This window comes from Lissotriton helveticus, chromosome 6 (assembly GCF_964261635.1).
Source record: "Lissotriton helveticus chromosome 6, aLisHel1.1, whole genome shotgun sequence".
Taxonomy (NCBI): Eukaryota; Metazoa; Chordata; class Amphibia; order Caudata; family Salamandridae; genus Lissotriton; species Lissotriton helveticus.
Window position 1 is genome coordinate 1,910,224,314 of NC_136067.1, and position 20,946 is coordinate 1,910,245,259.

Genomic DNA, 20,946 nt, shown 5'->3' on the forward strand with positions numbered 1-20,946 from the left:
TTACCGATTCGGTATTTATGAATCGGTAAAATAGAAGTACTGATATGTAGGTAAATACAGATGTGCATTTACCGAATCGGTAATATTCGGTATTTACCGATTCGGTAAATACCGACCGGTAATGCCCATTCATTCCTATGGGCTTTGAAGCCCATAGGAATGAATTGGCATTACCGATTCGGTATTTACCTACCCAATTTCACAAGGGTGCAGGGGGTGTCACTTTGACACCCTCTAGCACCCCCAAAACTGGTTTGTGTGCCATGTGGCAGGCATACATGCCCTAAGGGCAGGTCTGCCTGTCATATGGCACAGGTGTGCATGCACACATGTGCATGCACACCGGAATCGGTATTTTACCATCAAATTGAATTTGATGGTAAAATACAGATTCGGAAAGGCTTGTGGGACTCAGAAGAGTCCCACCTACATCTCAAAATTACCGAATCGGTAAAAATACTGATTCGGTAATTTACACAATCGGTAAATTTACCGATCGGTAAATTTACCGATTCTGCCCCCTACATCTCAAAATCCATTTACAGGTCGGTAACGGCCGAAATCGGCCGTTACCGACCGGTAAAAGCCTACCTACATCTGGCCCTAATAGGTTTATTTTATGAAATTTCCTTTCAGAGTGGATTGCAACCTGACCTACCTCATGAATATCAATGAGCTAAGTCACAAATTGCCACTCACTCCAATTGGATGCCATCACAGCGATGGTGGCCTGCTGGGTTCAGCAGACCATCATGTCTATGATCACATTTAAATAAAGAAAACTTTGTTTAATACAGTTCATACTCATTTTTTAACATTCACAAAGGTTAAGAATTCTCAAGGGGACCAATTTCCCTTTGTGGAATGCTTTTTCACCCCAACTCGGGAGTCAGAAATCATTCTGTTTTACGAGTGGATTACGATTGAAACACATGCCAATTCGTAAATTGGAAAGGATGCCTTCAACACACCCCTTTCCAAATTGTGAATCAGTATTAATTCACAATCCCATTTTATAAGTAAGTACATTTTATACACTCCTAAAAGGGTATTAGTACATAGAATGAATCTATGTTGCAGTCTGAAAATCACCTATGATGAATTTATTAATTTTCTTCCAGAAGCTTTTCATACTTTCTATTGTCAAACTTAAAGTCCCTCTGAGGATGCTCTTATGGATGTATATGCCAATACCTTTTCTTTCTGTTGATGTGTAAATGTTTTTATCTTAATTCTTAAGGGACAGGGGATCTGAACTAGCTGTCTTTGGCTACACTCCCACCTTGCTTTCATACAGGATTATGAATCACATAATTCACATTCATTAGTTTGTACGATTCAAAAGGTGCATACTAAGTAAAATATGCCTATATGAATGCATCCTTAGCTACTCTTTGCCTAAACAAAGCAAGACCAAATATTCACAAATTATGGGAAAGGTGGCAGGTGAGATTGAAAGTTTGACAAAATAACTATGTTTCAGGTACCATATATGAGAACTTAAATACAGTATTTTAATCAGAGGATCTATTGTAAACATTGGGTACAAACAGCATTGGTAGCCATTTGTACACTAGTGTACTAGGGTTGGTACTAGGGTTAATAATGCATGCACTGATGTCACAGATGGACATACAGCCCGCCTCCATGAACCCACTAGAGATACTTAGTCACACAAATACATCACTTACATCTCAGATACAGCTCAGTTAACCTCTGGATCTCACTAAGGGTTTATCTAAATACCGAAGCCTCAGTGCAGTAGTTGTCCTTGATAAGATAATTGATTAAAAAACCAATGTCCTCAAAGTTTAAGAGAGAATCTCATGTGCTACACGGTCCAAGAATTCACATAAGCTTAACATCTAACATTTCTGCTTTGCCTGTCGCATATTCCTTAAAATGGGCTCTTCCCAGAAATTATTAAGACACAATTGTCCTTAGAATCCTGTCTTGATAAAAGGCAGAGTCTAAAATTTGAGGAAATGAGATGCAGACTCTGCCATGGAAAGGCAGGCGGTTTTGACTTTGGGGGCCGTTGCGGGCCCCCATGGTGTTCTGTGGTGGGGGGTGCACAAGGGGGGTAGCTATGGTACCCCCCTGCATTGTCATGGACATGGTGGCAGGCACCTTGCGGGGCCTGTCACTTTGTGCATGACAATGCACACAGTGCATTCCCAGCATTGTGGCGGGCGGTGCTTTGAGCACCACCTGCCACAATGCTGGGAATGAAGGATTCCACCACCACGGTGGCATCCTAATTGCAGGTGCGGGAGCGCTGCCCTACTGGCGGCTGGTCACAGCACCGCTAGGGTGGCGGGCGGCCGCCCGGCATCCTAATGGGCCTCAAAGTTCCCAATAGCAGGCCCGGACTAACCATTGCGGGCACCGGGCAATCCCCCAGTGCGCCGCACGGGTGGGGGCCGGATTTGGGCCCCTGGGGCCGTTTTTGTTACAGGGATGTTTTGCCAGCATAGCTGCAAAATTGGCCCTGTACCAAAATTGGCCAAAAACCGGCCCCGGCAAAGAGCTAGGCGGCACCTCCAACCCTTCCGAGTGGTGAGGGGGGGACGGCGGAGCACTTTGCCAGGGCCGGGTGTGGTTCCCAGTCCGGCCCTGCCCAATAGAAGACCTGCATAAATTCAGTCTTTCCAAATCCTAGCATTCTGTAAACAAACATTAGCAAGGGAATGTGTGCTTTGCATTCCATAAGCTTCTAATGGCATCAGTTCAAAATTCTGAGTGGGTTCAACTTTGTTTCTACCAGGTCAAGCGGCCCACCTTCATCTGGAGTAAAGAGATTAGTGAAGGGAGTTTTGTTAGGACCCGAACAACGGTATCCTTGCAATGACCTGTTATAAATTTCTTTCTTAGCCGCAGCTCACAGAGAACTGAGAGGCAGTTATATGTAGCTGCTCCTTATATCGACGGAATTTGTCGTATTTATCGATGTTTACCAACACCATGATGACCGTTCCAATGCCCAGAGTATGGGTTATATGTCATCCCAGAAAGCACACCCACATTTGCAGAAGCACAATTAGTTAGACTCATAAAAGAACACCCCCAAACACACATTGAGACATGCACATACTCATTTACAAGTTCTCACGTGCATGCTTTTTTTGATATAGTCTCAGAATATACTTTGCAATGCTAAACATTTTTTAAACATAGTTAATATTTATGTTTCCTAATGTTCTACTAACCGTGTAGAAAATAATGTGTTAGAAATTGTACCTGTTGTCTTTGATGAATAGTTTACATTGACTATGTTTTTTTTTCCTCAGAGTGCCTGCAGAGAAGTTACCAAGATCAGGAATTATAAGACAAAGAAAAAGGTGTGTTCAGTCTCAAAAACGTGAAGATCCAGATTTCCCTCTTCTGACCCTTGTCCCATGTAATGACATAAAAGGAGAAGCAGCTACAACTCAGGTACAGTATACCTGTTCCTTTATCCTAGCTGAGATGCTGATCAAATTAATTTATATGCCTGTTTTAGGCCGAACTAAACCATGAGGATCATCATGGCTCTGCAAGTTGAGAGAACATTTAATCAACATAATTATAGAAGAATATCATATGTTGCAGGAAGGAGCAGACCTTTCAAAATTATACATGTGGCTGAGAGGTCAATATAGAATGTAGAACACAGTGAAGTACTCATTACACAAATGTGGCCTAAGCCCACGTTAATAAGAAGTTGTTATACAATAAGACTCATAGGAGACAAAAGCCTAAAGGTGTGTTCATATTTATAAATCCCACCTCAGAACATGCATCTTGCATCTTTGGAAGAAGACTTGAAGAGGCCTGAGAACAGCAATTCAGCAGGGGACCTTAAAAAGATTTGATTGAAATATTATGACTCAAATTTAGGTATTTCAGGTTTTCTTTGAAGACTACATGGTACGTGAGAGGCACTAAGAGTGAGCATAAGGTGGTGGGAGTTATGGTTTTGTGGATATATCCTGAGAGCACTGTGACCTTAGGTGTGTTTTCTTTCACTAAGCTCATCGGTTTAGTGCTGCATTGCCATTGACCTCCAGAGATCAAATGTTTCCCACTTCAATGTGGAGTATTTTTACAAGGTATAAAGTTTAAAGTTGCATGTGGCATCAATAGATTGCCATTGAATGTGGATAAGGACCGGGGTAATGGGGTTAAGATGCCAAACGCCAGTCACGAGGAAGGCAGCTATAAGGAATGAAGATGTCAGTGGGAATTTGAGGACCTTTGGTAATACAGTGAGAACAGATTTTGCATACTCATGTTATATAGAACCAGTGTTTTGGTCCTGCAATGGGTGAATATCATCTAGTAGAAATGTATGCACGTAAAAAGGGCAACAAACTAGTTAGTTTGCAACTAATATATGGTCAAAAAAGTTGTTGTAAGGTATGAGATGGGGCAACAATACCTAACATAAAACCTATAATCTCCTGTCTGTTGTGTAGTCTACCCACAAGGGACCGAGATCACTGAAAGAAATTGAGCTCCCTGATCAGTGATCCAGTTTCCTCTAGTAGTGCGGGGTGTTGCCATTCAGGAGTTAGAAGTACCTGACAGATAAGCAGTGAGCACCTTTGTATAAACTAAGCACTCATAAAAATTCAAGGAAGAGTCATTTGAATTGCATTATAAGAGCAGAAGGTGATAGATTAGTGGCGCCGTGAAAATAGTTTCAAGATGTCTTAATACTGTTAAAGGTAATTGCACCAAATATGTGACACTGAAAGTTTTATCAAAGAATATATTCTCCAGAGGCAGAGGATTACAAGGAATAGTAGCACTCCATCCTGGTGAAGGAAGGGGAGAGTGGCCAGCAATGTATCTCTTGTGTGTCAGAATAAGTCAGAGGGATTAGATCAATTAAGAAAAAAGCCCCCACAATTATACAGTAGGCTACATTGGACCAGTACTAAAAGCAGAGAATAACCTGCCTTTTTGCAATACACGGAACCCTTTTCTTATTTCCAAGTTGCCTGTAGGGTGCAAAATGTTTACAAGTGATTTAGTGTGCTGCATAGCATTTTATTTTAACAATACATTTTCATTGAGTTTCTTTCATACCAAAAGGGCGAAGCCCACAGGGATAAGACATACAAAATGCAAGTGGTAAAGTACGTAGATAAAACCCACATGGTCTACAGAACAAAAAACCAAACACAATTCAAACAGCACCAAACACCCTTGTGAAGCATTACACATACAATGTATATCAATGTCCATCCACAGGAATAGAAGATCAGTACACTACACAGGTGAATTGCTAAACACCATTCATTCAATGGGGTCATGAGAGGCAGACTGTGACAATGGGGGGAGATCTACACCTCTGTACATGGCTCAGAGGTCCCAGATCTTTCTGTGCTTCTGTGGGCACCCTCTCGCCTGAAACACAAGTTCGGCCATCATACATCTTTCCAAAGCCTTTTTCCAGTTGAACACACTGGGCGGGGACGGCTCCTTCCAGTGCTGCGCTGTGTCTTGTTTGGCTAAAGTGAGGTCAAGAAATAACAAGTGGTGTTTATAGCGATTCCCGCCAATGCCGTCCGTGCCATGTAAAAGTCCCAGTCTAGGATCCAGCAGAACAGTCCACGCCAGGACCTGACCCAGGCAAGACACCACACTGATCCAGAACGGCTGTATCACCACACAGCTCCACACCGTATGTAAAAAGGATCCCTCCTTTGAGCTACAGCGGAGGCACCTAGGGGACTGAATTGCACTCATGTTCTACAACCGATAACAAGTGTAATACACCCAGTGGAGGTACTTAAACTGGATGAGCCTGTATCTTGCATGCACCGCCGAGTAACCGGGGCTGGCCAAGGCTCCGGCCCAGTCGTCATCTGTGAGGAACGGCAGATCTGCCGCCCATGCTGTTCTGGTTTTATGGAACGTTGTCCTAGAGTGTGGATTGAGTGTCTGGTATATTTGCCTAATTTTGTGGTCCTCAATGTCCCCCGTCATTAGGAGCCCCTCTAACGGGTGGAATTCAGTCAAAGCCTCCAGTTGGCGTATCTGGGGATCAAGGGCATCTCACAACTGTAGGTAACGATGAAACTGTGATTAATGAATGTCAAAATCCGACTGCAGCCCTTGGAGGAATTTAGGGGTAATGCCCTGCATGATATCCGCCAACGTGGAAATCCCAATGAGGTCTCATTTGTGGAAACCGCAGAGCGCTGCAACAGGCCGGAGAAAGGTGCCATGCCATAGGGGAGTGGAGTGGGTTAGTCTACGCCACCATCCCATGGGCTGAACCGTCCACCTCCAGATTCATATGGCTGTCTGGCAAGCCAGTGGCCGAGTGTCTAGGGACGCATTCCTATACAGGAGGTGTAGCAATGGGGTGCCGTACAAAGCGATCAGCTCTACAGCGTAGGCCGGGTCTGACTGTGACCCATACCACCACTATTTTATCACCAAGAGGTGTGAGGTTGAATAATACGCTTGGACATCTGCCGCAGCAATGCCCTCTCAAAACATAGATTGCGTACACGTGGAGAGCGCTACACGAAACGTTCCCCACTGCCAGAGGAACCTGTTCAGAAGAGCATTAGGCTGAGTAAACCATGACGGAGGGATGGAGTATGGAAAGTTCTGGAGCCGATATAGAAGGCGCAGTAAAGACACCATCTTGAAAATGGCGGACCTTCCATAGAGAGACAGAGGTAGAAAGGACCAGACCGTCATCTCATTGCAGAAAGCAGGTTGCATTGGAGTGATATTGTGCATCCAGGAGACTGTGGGACATGGTGAGATGAAAACCCCCAGATATTTGAAGCCAGTATCAGCAATGCACAGTTCCGAGGCCCAGGCTTGATTCCTCTGGTCGCCGCAAATAGGAAAAAGAGTGGATTTGGATGGGTTGGTGCACAACCCAGTGGTTTCACCGACAACCGGAAAAATTTGGAGAATGTGTGGCCCTGAGAACCATGGGTCCAACATGAAAAAAAGGGCGTCATCCGCAAAAAGTGCGATTCTATTGGAGTGCGCCTGTGTCCAATCTATCCCCCGAATCGCTGGGTCCTGACGCACCCATCCCGCCAGGGGCTCTATCGCAAGGGAGAACGGAAGAGGGGACAGGGGGCAGCTCTGCCTCATTCCCAGACAGATGGGAATGGGAGCTGAGCACTGTCCCGCAGCACGAACCGACGAGGTGAGGTCCGTGTACAGCAGCCGCGTATTGGCTATAAACTGAGGGCCCAGATTCACGGCCTCCAAGAGTTTGAAGAATTAAGTCCAACGCAGGTAGTTGAACATCTTGTCAATATCGGTGAGTAAAACAGCTGCCGGGCGACCTAAGCTGGACGCCCCCGCGATGGCATTATGGGCGTACAAGTACTCTGATTGATTGATTGATTGATGTTCTGCCTGGTAGAGCGCTGCGGCATAAAGCCCACCTGGTCAAGGTGTATAATGTTGTGGATGCAAGATCTGAGGTGGTCCGCCAAGACCTTCCCTAGGAGCTTAAAGTTTAGCAATGAGATAGAAAAACAAGGGGTATATCCTGAGCTCAAAGACAAATATTATAGTCCATCAATTCAATCCAATAAGACGATTTGTCTTCATTTCATCTTGATTTATTTCAGTCTTCATCAAAAGAACACACACTAGCCGCCAACACTTGTTTTGTCTTGGTGTGGTGACCAAACGACTTCTTCAGGGCTAAAAAGTCATAATAAACATGATCACAGAGTTGTAAACCTAAAACAATTGTTCATTTTGAGTAAAACTCAAACCAACTGGAAAAACATAATACATGTAAAGCCACAATTCTCATAAAATATAACAGCAAAACAAAGTGGCCTGGGTTTGGGTTCAAAATATTGTCCATTTATATTGTGACCTCACCCCCTAGTTGTTAAAATGATCCAAACACCTATAGGGTGTCGGCAGTGACAGTAATGTCATGATAATCAAAGTCATAATACCTCAAAATTGGATCAACCATCCTAACTTCAAAACAGATACACCATTTGGATTATCAATTAGAATATTAGACCACCGGAGTGAGAAACAAGGTGAAAAGACTAAAATTACTAAGCCACTTGACCGAAACAGCATGCAAAGATTTATAATGTGATAAATAAACCACAAAAGTGAATAGGCAAACATGATACCATAAACCCATACAGGTTGCAAAAATACAAGCCAAACATTCAGCCATAGAATCAATAGTGCTATATATACAGATAGTGACCTGAAGCACGTAGACGAATAACACAAAACTAAGACAGAATAAAATTGAATAAGGAGAAAAACACAAAGAAGAGGGCTCACCTAAGGCTAGACTCAATATGTCAAGGACAGGCACGATGGGCCTTCATAAGTCCACGGCAAAACCACCAGAGCCGACTGGGACAGAGGGGATACAAAAGGGAAATCTAATTTGTAACTCTCCCCAAGTTTTGCGCAAGATAGTACACAACATGAACTAACCAATTGCCGGTGAGAGCCATATATAATAATTAACAAAAAAGTATAGTCAGTACAGGAGTAGAAGAGTACACTCACTATTAGTATATATATATTCCAAATTTAGTACGAGGATTCAGTGTTCATAGAAATTGTGAAGTCGGTCTCCAATGTTCCGGTATTCTTAAGTATCAAACATCAGCTTTGTCGTGTAAAGGCGTCCCGTAATAAAAACACAATTTGCCAGCGTCCTATAAAAGACAACAAAAGTTGCTCACATGTGGTTGTTGTGTCCGTATTTGAGGGTCCTCAAATCACCGCAAAACAACTATGCTTATATATATAAACAGGCCCAAGACAGTGTGCGAATTAGGACACACTAACATACGATACTGACTCTCAATATAAAAAGGCGAATTATGCAACCTTAATATAACATTTGGCTGCGGGGCAAGCAGTAACGCATTAATTTCAAGATAGATTAAGTTCTCAGTTCAGTGAGCCACTCGGTAAGCAATACTACATGTATAACTCACCTCCGAGTACAGGGAAAAGCCAACTTGTCGGGTATCGGCGGTTTGCATACACGCCATATTAGATTACTCTTTTAATCGAGTTGCTATGGTAATAGACATAAAGAACGACTAACAAAGTTCTCGTCTGTTAGTCAAGGCATGAGTGGATAACGTAGCCACCATCATGTAGTGTAAATGCCAAAACTAATTTCCGTACCAGTGTAAACTTGTTACGTCTTGTTCAATGTATATTCGAGTATTGCCCGGCTCGATATGAATTGTGATTATAAATACATTTTAGCATAATTACTAATTCCAATATCAGTCTCAAAATAATGTTCATTATGTGAAACCACAAAAGCCATACTCGCTAAAAGCTAAAGTGTACGGGAATAATATTACTACCGCGATTACCAGAACCTACGGATAATATCACAATCGCTCATGATTTAATTCTAGAAACCTCTAGAAAGCGCAAGGTATCCTGCTATTTCATTAAAGTTAACAGTGGTCCAAAGTTCTAAGTTTAATCTAAATTTCTGCCATAATATACCGGTCACGTTATACTGCGAGATAACTAGCGTTATAGAAAATAGATTGGAAGGGAATGCAGAAGAGAAATATAACTGAAGGCGTGTAAGTTGTCATTAGTAAGCTAGATCAAAGAACAGAAAAGAGAAGAAATCCCAAAAGTGTTCCCCCTACCTGTGAGAGGATACTGAGTGTGCTTTGTTAATTCAAACAGTTTCGCAAAGCAGATTTACATGAGAGAACGGAATACATAGATTTTTAACTGGCAAGCGACTTTTTTTAAGAGGTTTCTCACTCTGTACATCAAAACATTTGAAATGCATTTGTTTGTACGTTTATAAGCTATACATTCAGAATTTATTCATAATAGCCAAGCATTAGAAATGTCCACTACTTCGTTACTATAAACTCTATCCCTTAAAGGACTGTCATTATCAGGATGACAGTATCAAAAAGAGTTCTTTTCTGTGTTACTCGCTTTACATTTGTGACCAAAAGGCCTACACACTAATATTGCTTTTTTAGTGTTCAATAGTGACACGGATAATTATTTCTGCAAAAAACTAGGGTTACTTTTTATCTCTCAAGGTTTTATTATTCTTATTAGATTAAAAACATTCTAAGTTCATCTGTTACATAACATTTTTACACAAACATATGTTCAAAACGAAGTTTTCTAATACATGTGATAATCCCTATATTCGTTCCAACTCAGATTTAACAAATCAGTACATAATAAAATTTACACTTTAGAAAAAAAAATAATAACATCATGACATCAAATATAAAATGATGAAAGAAAGTCCTTTGTTGACGCGTTTCAGTGCTTTATGTTGTTATAACACCTTCTTCAGGACAAAATCTTTACTTAAAAACAAATGTTCTTCATTCTAAAAACAAATACATACCATTAGTATCATGTGCATTAGAGCAAAGTGCTGTGTTGTATTCAAGAGACAATCTTACTTAGAATATATTGTCATCAATCTTTTCTCTTTGGGGTTCCGCACCCTTAGGGGTTGATAAATGGTTAATCCTCTTGGTGGATGGTAATAGTGTGTGTAAACCTCTGTTTCACTAAATAAAGAGGATACACTGATTAGTTGTGCAGCCCAAGATACACTTTTAGGTCCCAAACGAAAGCTATCTTTCTTACCACTTACTTAAAAACGGGGAGGATAGTCTCTCCTCTGTCTAGTTCAATTTCTGCGACTTTAAATCTGCGCCAGGTCTCTTGTGGTTGTTTGCTCAGTTATCACCTGAGGGGGAACATTTATATTCATGTATCTCTGTGTTCTATATTATTGATACGTCCCTTTGGCTAAAACGGGTTCCCAACATACCTTTAAAATCATATATGAGGTCCCTGTATTGTGGTCAAAGACGGATTTTCTTCTCGTCCCCAGGGTTTTTCTTCACTTTATACCCTTCTGTGGGCATATATGGATAATCCTTATTTCAAGGTTGCCTGGATGTTAGAAAAAGGAATCAGGGTGCTATCTAGATTCAAATTCTTATAATCCAACAAGGCTTAATCATATTTTGAGATTATAATTGGAATTAGTTCTAAATTGCATGCTGTTCAATTCTGGATACAGAAGGAACTGCTGCCCTCACAGTATATCCCACTGCTGATGTGATGTAAAGTTAATACAGCAGTTTCTTATTGTTCTGTGCTGTTGCTCTACTAAAATTAGTGCCATGTACCCAAGCATGCAGCATGCGTGTATTTAGAGAGTTCCACGCACACATCTATATATGACCGGGCATCTACCTCATTACTTTAAGATGCCGAGAGATTTATGTTTTATATATTTATTTTCGAGCAACTGACCATAATTAGACAGCACAATAAGTATTAACATTAAGCTAAACAATGCTCCACAAATGGCGAGCGCAATTCTTGTAATCCGGCCGCACAATAAGTTTGTGGCATTTAAGTTAAATAGTACTCCAAAAATAGCCAGTTTTTCAATATAGTAATTTCTGTACTATCCTTTGTTGGAACAGGACCTCATTTGAGCAACTTTACATTAAGACACCCTATATTATTGTTATATTCCTTGTACTGTCCTCGTAAGGGCGGCTTAAACAGAAGCATGATCAATCTTCATATCATATACACTACAAACTGTTCACATATATTTTTACAGTATTTTTTTAGTACAGCACCTATCAGGTCTTCTGCAATTAGATCTTTCGGAGGTAAAACTGTGCTACCTGATTAGTCTATCCCATTCTTCTCGGCAATTCAGTCCTGAATAATATGTTTTAAACTAAGACATAAAAAACTGTTCTCTTTGTTTGCGTTTTTTATTTATATCACCTCCTCTTGCAGAAATTTTAATTTTCTCTAGAATAAACCATTTTATGTCATCTATTCCATGTTTTTCAGCAATCCAATGCTCTACAAGTGGTGCATTCTTTTTTAGATTTTTTAATGCAGACCGGTGTTCCGTAAGTCGCTGACGCATCTCACGCCCGGTCTCCCCCACATAGCATTTGTTGCAGGGACAGATCAAGATATACACAACATTGGATGTTCGGCAGTTTACATGACCGTTCATCCAATGGGAAATACCATTAACTTCCAACCTGTCAGATTTCATGATTTTCCTACAATGTGAACAGGTTCCACATGGCAGGTTACCTCTAATGGAATTGTTGTTCATTACATTTCTTAGACTAGAAGTTTTAGGCTCTCTAAATGTCTGTACTAAACAGTTCCTGATTGTTCTATTCTTTCTATATGCATAGATTGGTTTTGCCATTGGTGCTACACCTGTCTTATTCAAAATGGACCAATCATTATTAATGAGAAAGGAACTCTTTTTGATACTGTCTGATACCCAGTCATTTCTGGTTTTCTGGGAAACTCTCTTTTTTGAAAGTAAATCATCAGGATGACAATCATACGGTTACTCCAAATCGAAAAGACCTTATTTGTATCCACAAGAGGTTTCATTACATTTTCACCAGATGTTCATAATAAAATGTAAATACATCCTAGTGGGTGATCAGCCTAGAAAATACTGCATTTCATCATCGAAATTTTAAAAAAAGTCTCTTGCCAGTTAAAAATCTATGTATTCCATTCTCTCATGTAAATCTGCTTTGCGAAACTGTTTGAATTAACAAAGCACACTCAGTATCCTCTCACAGGTGGGGGGAACACTTTTGGGATTTCTTCTCTTTTCTATTCTTTGATCTAGCTTACTAATGACAACTTACATGCCTTCAGTTATATTTCTCTTCTGCATTCTCTTCCAATCTATTTTCTATAACGCTAGTTATCTCGCAGTATAACGTGACCGGTATATTATGGCAGAAATTTAGATTAAACTTAGAACTATGGACCACTGTTAACTTTAATGAAATAGCAGGATACCTCGCGCTTTCTAGCAACTTTCCTTACTTCATAGCAACTCGATTAAAAGAGTAATCTAATATGGCGCGTATGCAAACCGCCGATACCCGACAAGTTGTAATTGGCTTTTCCCCATACTCGGAGGTGAGTTATACATGTAGTATTGTTTACCGAGTGGCTCACTGAACTGAGAACTTAATCTATCTTGAAATTAATGCATTACTGCTTGCCCCGCAGCTAAATGTTATATTAAGGTTGCATAATTCACCTTTTTATATTGAGAGTCAGTATCGTATGTTAGGGTGTCCTAATTCGCACACCGTCTTGGGCCTGTTTATATATATCAACATAGTTGTTTTGCGGTGATTTGTGGACCCTCAAATACGGACACAACAACCACATGTGAGCAACTTTTGTTGTCTTTTATAGGACGCTGGCAAATTGGGTTTTTATTATGGGACGCCTTTACACGACAAGGCTGATGTCTGATACTTAAGAATACCGGAACATTGGATACCGACTTCACAATTTCTATGAACACTGAATCCTCGTACTAAATTTGATATATATATACTAATAGAGAGTGTTCTCTTCTACTCCTGTACTGACTATACTTTTTTGTTAATTATTATATATGGCTCTCACCGGCAATTGGATAGTTCATGTTGTGTACTATCTTGCGCAAAACGTGGGGAGAGTTACAAATTAGATTTCCCTTTTGTATCCCCTCTGTCCCAGTCGGCTCTGGTGGTTTTGCCGTGGACTTATGAAGGCCCATCGTGCATGTCCTTGAAATATTGAGTCTAGCCTTAGGTGAGCCCTCGTCTTTGTGTTTTTCTCCTTATTCAATTTTATTCTGTCTTAGTTTTGTTTTATTCTTCTACGTGGTTCAGGTCACTATCTGTATATATAGCACTATTGATTCTATGGCTGAATGTTTGGCTTGTCTTTTTGCAACCTGTATGTGTTTATGGTATCATGTTTGCCTATTCACTTTTGTGGTTTATTTATTATTATTATTATGTTTCTTATATAGCGCCTGAATCGACCCCCGAAGGGGTATCTCCGCGCTTGCCTTGGGAACCCGTCCTGGCTTTTCCCTGTGAGATAGCCCCTACAGTGCATCCCCAAGGTGAAAGCCAGGCATCCCGCCGCAGGGTGGCCGTTGTGGAGATTAAGCAAGCTTAATGCCCAGAGTTGCAGAGTGTGAACCCATGATTAGGTCAGGCACCGAAGCGAGAATTATCGAGTCCATGGACATTTGAGCTCAAGACCCTGCCGCGTCGGGAATCGAACCCTGGTCCCGGGTCTGACCTCTGCTTCAGGGTCTGCCTGCTCTAACCAGTGAGCCACACTTCTCCACATTTATCACATTATAAATCTTTGCATGCTGTTTCGGTCATGTGGCTTAGTAATTTTAGTCTTTTCACCTTGTTTCTCACTCTGGTGGTCTAATATTCAAATTGATAATCCAAATGGTATATCTACTTTGAAGTTAGGATGGTTGATCCAATTTTGAGGTATTATGACTTTGATTATCATGACATTACTGTCACTGCCGACACCCTATAGGTGTTTGGAACATTTTAACAACTAGGGGGTGAGGTCACAATATAAATGGACAATATTTTGACCCCAAACCCAGGCCACTTTGTTTTGCTGTTATATTTTATGAGAATTGTGGCTTACATGTATTATGTTTTTCCAGTTGGTTTGAGTTTTACTCAAAATGAACAATTGTTTTAGGTTTACATCTCTGTGATCATGTTTATTATGACTTTTTAGCCCTGAAGAAGTCGTTTGGTCACCACACCAAGACGAAACACGTGTTGGCGGTTAGTGTTTGTTCTTTTGAAGAAGACTGAAATAAATCAAGATGAAATGAAGGCAAATCGTCTTATTGGATTGAATTGACGGACTATAATATTTGTCTTTAAGCTCAGGATATACCCCTTGTTTTTCTGTTTTACAATAGTGTAGTATCTTTAATCACAGTGTTTGATCCGTGGAGGGTGACCCGGATCTTATCCTTAGAGCTTAACAAAATATTGAGTTTTACCTGTGTTTCTTTCCAGCGCAATTTACACTCACTCACCTGTCCTTTCTGTTATAGCAATGAGATAGGCTGATAGGAGGCTGGGTCTTCCGGGGGGGCTAACGGGCTTTAAGAATATCATCATCTCGGCGTGCCGCCAATCCATTGGTAAGATGCGCTGTTCTAAGGCTTTATGCATGGCCTTTAGTAAGGGGGGCCCAGAGTCGCTATGTGAGGACGCAAAAAGTCGCTTGGGAATCCATTCGGGCTCGGGGCCTTACCCAGGTGGATACTTGCCAGCACCGCTTGCAGGTCTTTGACCGAAATGGGGCTATCCAGCTGGTCACGCATCTAGTCAGACAACATGCGGGGGATATCTGAGAGAAATACATCTATTAGAGGCTCCGCTATCGACTCACGCTCCTGGTACAGGTTGGAAAAGAAGAAGGCGAACGCCTGGACCACTGGGTACATAGTGTGCCATCCGGGGCTCACAAAAAAGGAAGCTGTACCGGAGCTGATCTAGCCTGGCAAATCCGATGCAGCATTTGGCTGGACTTATCGCCCTATTGACATATTCTGTGCTGGGATGCCAGCCACGCCTACTTGGCCTTGTCTGTAAAGAGCTGACAAATTTGTTGCTGAACTTGGAGCAGGTTAAGTCGTGAGCTGGGATCCAAACCCTCTAATATTTGCAACTCCAGCTGGCTTTGGCGGTTCTCTAATTCCATCACTTGTGCCAGGCGCTTAAGTTTCTCCACCGTGCGGAAGCTAATGTCAGTCCCCCTAATCGTCGTCCTAAGAGCCTCCCATAATGTTACCGACGATGGAGAGGTAGCCACATTAAATCGGAGATATTCCACAATAGCGAGACGTAGAGTCTCCTGATGCATAGCATCCCGAAGGAGTCACAGGGACATGTGCCACCTGCACGAAGTCCGGGGGCCTGTAGGCGCAGCTTGATTTGAATGGGTGAGTGATCTAATAGTCCTCTAGCCTAGATCGAGGCCTGTGCCCGTCTGTGTGAGTAACTACATGGAAGGAATATGTAATCGAGCTGTGAGAGAGTGTGATGGATGGCCGATGCATACGAAAACCTCGCCTCTGTAGGGTGAAGCACGTGCCATGTGTCGGACCATCCTAAAGTGTGCACAAGTGTATGCAACTTGGACGCAGATGGGGATCTGTCTGACTGCGCCGCACGCCATCTATCTTGGGGGCCCATGGTATCATTTCAGTCACCACTTAGAATCGTCAAGCCATCAGGAAGGTCGCCCCATAGTTGCGTAATTTTGTCGGCAAATGTTTGGCCCAACGGAGGGGGGGCATAAACACTCCCAATCATAATTTACCCCCAGCCAATGTGCCTGAGTCTATGATAAAGCGCCCACCAGGGTCTAGCCTAACCCTGGGCGTAGTGTGCGGAGTGCGGCTCCGCGGAGCTACGCGAAGTGGACGCAAAACTACGCCCACCCGCGCACTCCGCGTAGCCCCACTACGCGCCGCCGCCTCCCTCCCGCCCTCCCTAAATATTTAAATAAAAGGATTGAAAGGTTTTAAAAACACTTACCTTGTCCGCCGCGTCCCCGGGGCTCCCTCTCCCGTCCCTGGATTCGCGCCGCCGCCATTTCGGATACTAATGCGCATGCGCGGGGGCCCGCACATGCGCATTTCTCATGAGAAAGGAGGCGGGTGGCGGCCGGCTACGCCCCGTCTACGGAGCGCGCGTAGTGCCGCCTGGCTACGCCCGCTACGCAAAATGCGTAGGAGACGGCACTACGCGCACTCCGTGCACGGAGCGTAGCTGGCCGCCCAGGGTTAGTCTAGCCAGTGGAGCTAGAATAGTAATTTTACCCCTACACTATCCAACACTTACCCTACTGTTGCACCCCCTGGAGTTAGAATAGTAATTTTTACCCCTACACTATCCAACACTTACCCTACTGTTGCACCCCCTGGAGTTAGAATAGTAATTTTTACCCCTATACTATACAATACTTACCATACATGTAATGTAATAGTATGCGTTGTAAAGGTAGTATGCGTTGTAATGGATTGCTTTGTAATGGTAGTTTTTAGAAAATTCGTTGTAATGGCATGCGTTGTAAAAGTATGCGTTGTAACATCATACATCCAGCCAGTGTTTAGAGATGTTGAGTGGCACATGTTTGTGAATTAGGACCGCCGTGCCTCGTGCACCTTATGAAAATCTGGAATGGTATGTAGTGGCAAAGCTAAACCTGTTAAGGCAAGGAACTTTATTGCCCAGGAGATGTGTCTTCTGCAACAGAAGGACATCGGCCTCATAGCGTTTTTGTAGTCGAAGCACCGCCCCTCACTTGATCTTGTTCAGTAGCCCTCGTACATTCGAAGAGATTATGTTTAGCTCTCCCAATGGAGTGTTACCTATTGGTTGCATCATCCCCCCTCGTCGCTATCTGTAGCTGTCGATGTAATACCTGTGACATGAAATGTGCAGGTGTGTCTGGTGCGTAAAACAGTTATAACAATAAACACCCCCCAAACCCATCACCCACACACCGCCCACCCCACACACCCAAAACAAGGAGTACCTGTCACAGTGGAAAAATAACTCAGGCCCCAAACGTGAAGACCCAAGTAGTCCCTCCAACCAAGCCCACCCAACCCAACATCAGAAAACATAACCCAAGATGTCCAGAGGCGTGGACAGCCATCGTGCCTGGAACCGGTATATGGGAACCCAGTACTTTGTAGATCCTACACGGATGAAGGGCAAATGGTCGAAGCATGAAGCCAAGGAACAATTAGGGATCATGTCACTCAGTGGTTGCAGCCTGTTCAAGGGCTCTCCAGTTGGAGCAGGATCTATGTTGCTGTCTCGACGTGCCTCTGTTCGGACGGCTCCTGTGGGACTCTTGCGAGGAGTCCGAATCCACCAGTGGCGGCGAATGTGGTTTGAGGTGGCGCCTCTCGTCAGTCCAGGCAAATACCTCGTAGTGGGAGTTGAAGAAGTACGTTTTGCCATTAAAAATTACTTTCATCGTGGCAGGGAACATCAGCGCATATGATAGATTTAGTTCTCGAAGTCTGCGTTTGGCAGCCGCAAAGGATTGATGCTGCTGCTGCACCAGTCTGGTATAGTCCGGGAATACCATAATTGCATGAGATTTATAGATCATTTTGTAATTTTGAGAGCAAGCAAATCGAAGGATAGCGTCAAGGTCAGCATAATTGAGAAGCTGGCAATCACAGCCCTCGGGCACTCCTCGGGGGTGGCTTCTTGGGCAGGGCGCAGTGGGCCCTCTCAATAACAAAGTAGGGGGACATGACATCGGAAGGCAGTATGGACAAGAGCCAACCAGTGAGAAAGGCATCCATGTAGGTACCCTCGCAACCCTCTGGAAAGCCCACCAGGAGGATGTTGTTACATCACGCCCTGCCTTCGGTGTCTTCGACCCGTGAGGCCAACTCCTGTGAGACGACCGTAAGCTTGTCGAACTTCTGCCGAAGAGTAGTGACTGTGTCCTCCACGGTGGATACGGTTTCTGCCTCTGTAATCTGCTCCACAGCCTTTCGGAGGTTCTGGCAAAGGAAGGACACCGACTGCCCTAACCTGGGCTTCGAGCGATGTCCGCGACTGGATAATGGCCGCCAGCAGGGCCACCTTGTCTGGGGATGAACCCTCAGTGCCCTCCTTACCTGGAGTTGAGGAGGTATACTGGTCCATCGTGGGTTGCTTGGAGGCAGCTGCCCCCTGTTTATCCGGGCCCATGGCTGGAGGAGAGTGTATGTGAAGGTATGCAGTAGAAAGTGTAGAACAGGGAGAGGCAGATCCAGTGAGCCAGGGCACCCCCTCCCTGGTGCCGTAAACGTGTGTCTTACAGATGAGGTTCCTCCAGGCCGGGCACACTGCACCATCCGTGGCGTCCCAATCCGATTCACCTGGAGAGGGCAGCCAAGTAGACCCCCTACAGGGACCAGATGCACCGGACCCCCAGCCTAGGCTTCCACCCCCGGCAGGTGTAGTCAGGATCAGGTCAGCCTCGACCTCGTCTCGGTATGGGCCGTCCCCCGCTTCAGGCGTGCCTGTGCAGTGCCAGCGTAAAGGGAAACTGCCGTCAGTCCCACCGCTGCCCTCCGTGTACTTCCGGGGAGTTCCTCACACTTCCCACGCCGCCTGGCTGATACCGAATATACGAGGGGGGAGGACGGGCCACCGTGCAGATCAGGGGTTCTGCCCTGGGGCCCAGCACACCTCGGACCCACCCCGTGCCATCGATGGTTCCAGCCCAGCTCCGGGCCTACCTATCCGGAGCCGGGGGCAGCAGACGTGGTGTACCAGGTAATCTCAAAGAAAAAGGGGGAGGCCGCGCACCCCCGATTGGAGCAAGGCTCAGCAATCCCTGGACTCAGGACTGGTTGATTTTAATTATAAATACCGCTAAGAGATGGAGTGAGGAATTGTTGAAGGAAATCCTTGAATTTGAGGAAACCATTAAGAGGGACACGATGATTACGGATGCCAAAGAACAACTGGTGCGGATCCAAAGTGACCTCCTAGATTACAAAACATATATGGTAAACCAAAATATTAAGGGTCTCAAACGGAATTTAGATCGCTTCTCACATGAGTGGGTGTTCCCATATGTTGAAGATTAATATTATCAAACCAACACTGAACAGTCCAATTACCAGAATTTCCAGAGGAGTGGACATATACAGACAAGGTGGACTCCATCTAATTAGATGTTTGACAATACCAGCAGTGAAGAGGAGGAAGCTGTTGAGCAAGCATCTACATCAAATTAGAGTAGGGTGAGATTCACACCACAAAATATAACAAGCGAAGACCTAGGTGCCCTCCTGAGGTCTTTTTTATGCCAGACCCAAAGAGGCAACCAGGGAGGAGGTGGTGGAGTTCAGAGGGACAGAGGCAGGAGCAGGTCCAGTCATCAACCCACATGGCAGACATACTCTCCCAGCATCATCCGCAGCAGAGGCAGAACACCTCTGTAATGGAGTCCCCTAACAATGCACAGCAGGGGTAGAACAACTTGCAGCCACCCATGAATGATATTGTTGTCAAGCTGTCAATTACTCCTTGTCTCAGGATGAAGTAAAAGTATTGAACAAAGGATTGGGATTTGTCCCCACCCCACAACACAACACTTTCATGTGCTGTGTTGAGATTTTTGAAATGACGAGAAAGATCACCATTCCAAAAATTTTTATGGCTAAGGAGAAAGAACCACCGTCTATTTTTACCACCAATTTACAGCGACCTTCAGGGTTCTGTCCCCCTGGTGCATCGGTGGGCCCAGAGGTCGCTGTTTTTGAACAGCATGTCCTCCGTGACATCGAGTCTATGGAACAAACTGAAAATCAGTTGCACCCCCACAATATGAGCAGAAGTGATTGGATGGCTGTGAAATCCCTATCAGGAAAAAAAGAAAAAACGATCAAACAAGCCGATAAAGGTGGGGCAGTGGTCATTCTCAATACTCAAGATTATGAAGCTGAAGTTTTGAGACTCCTAGGGGTGCGCAATAATTATCAACCATTGATGTGTGACCCCACATCGGAATTGCAAGACATCATTAAGACTCTGGTGGTGGGTGCGTAGGAGAAAAAGTGAATAACCTATAAGGAAGCTTATTTCCTTGTCAACCAGAAACCACGTGTACCGGCATTCTACATCTTGCCGAAGATCCACAAACCACAGCGCCCACCACCAGGTCGCCCATTCGTGTTGGAGCCCTTGTCCCAATTTTTGACTTTTTTTTTAGAGAATCAGTCATCACTCAGTCTTCGTTCGTGCAGGACACCACTGATATATTAAATATTCTGAATACAGTCGATTTTGACCCCAAGAGGCAATTCTTGGTCACCATTGACATTGAATCTTTATACACCAGTATACCCCAGGATGCCACGCTGGTGGCAGCAGCGGTTGCTCTTGGGGCGCTGGAGTGGTTCTATGATCTGTGACTGGGGGTGAATGTTTTGCCATTGTGCAACATTTCGTCCATCATCTTGTGTGTTTTGCTGTTCACCCTATGTGGGAAGGATATGCCCAGACGCGGGTCCAG

The 20,946-nt window shown here is 43.9% G+C and overlaps 1 protein-coding gene across 3 annotated transcripts in view; it reads left to right on the forward strand.

Moving 5' to 3' along the window:
• Positions 1-20,946, forward strand: part of GALNT14 (polypeptide N-acetylgalactosaminyltransferase 14) — a 1,160,089-nt gene that overhangs the window by 1,045,784 nt on the left and 93,359 nt on the right. For all 3 annotated transcript variants that reach the window (XM_078649861.1, XM_078649859.1, XM_078649860.1), the window contains exon 13: positions 3,291-3,435. In XM_078649861.1, coding sequence (XP_078505987.1) covers positions 3,291-3,435 — 145 coding nt within the window. The remainder of the gene's footprint in view (positions 1-3,290; positions 3,436-20,946) is intronic.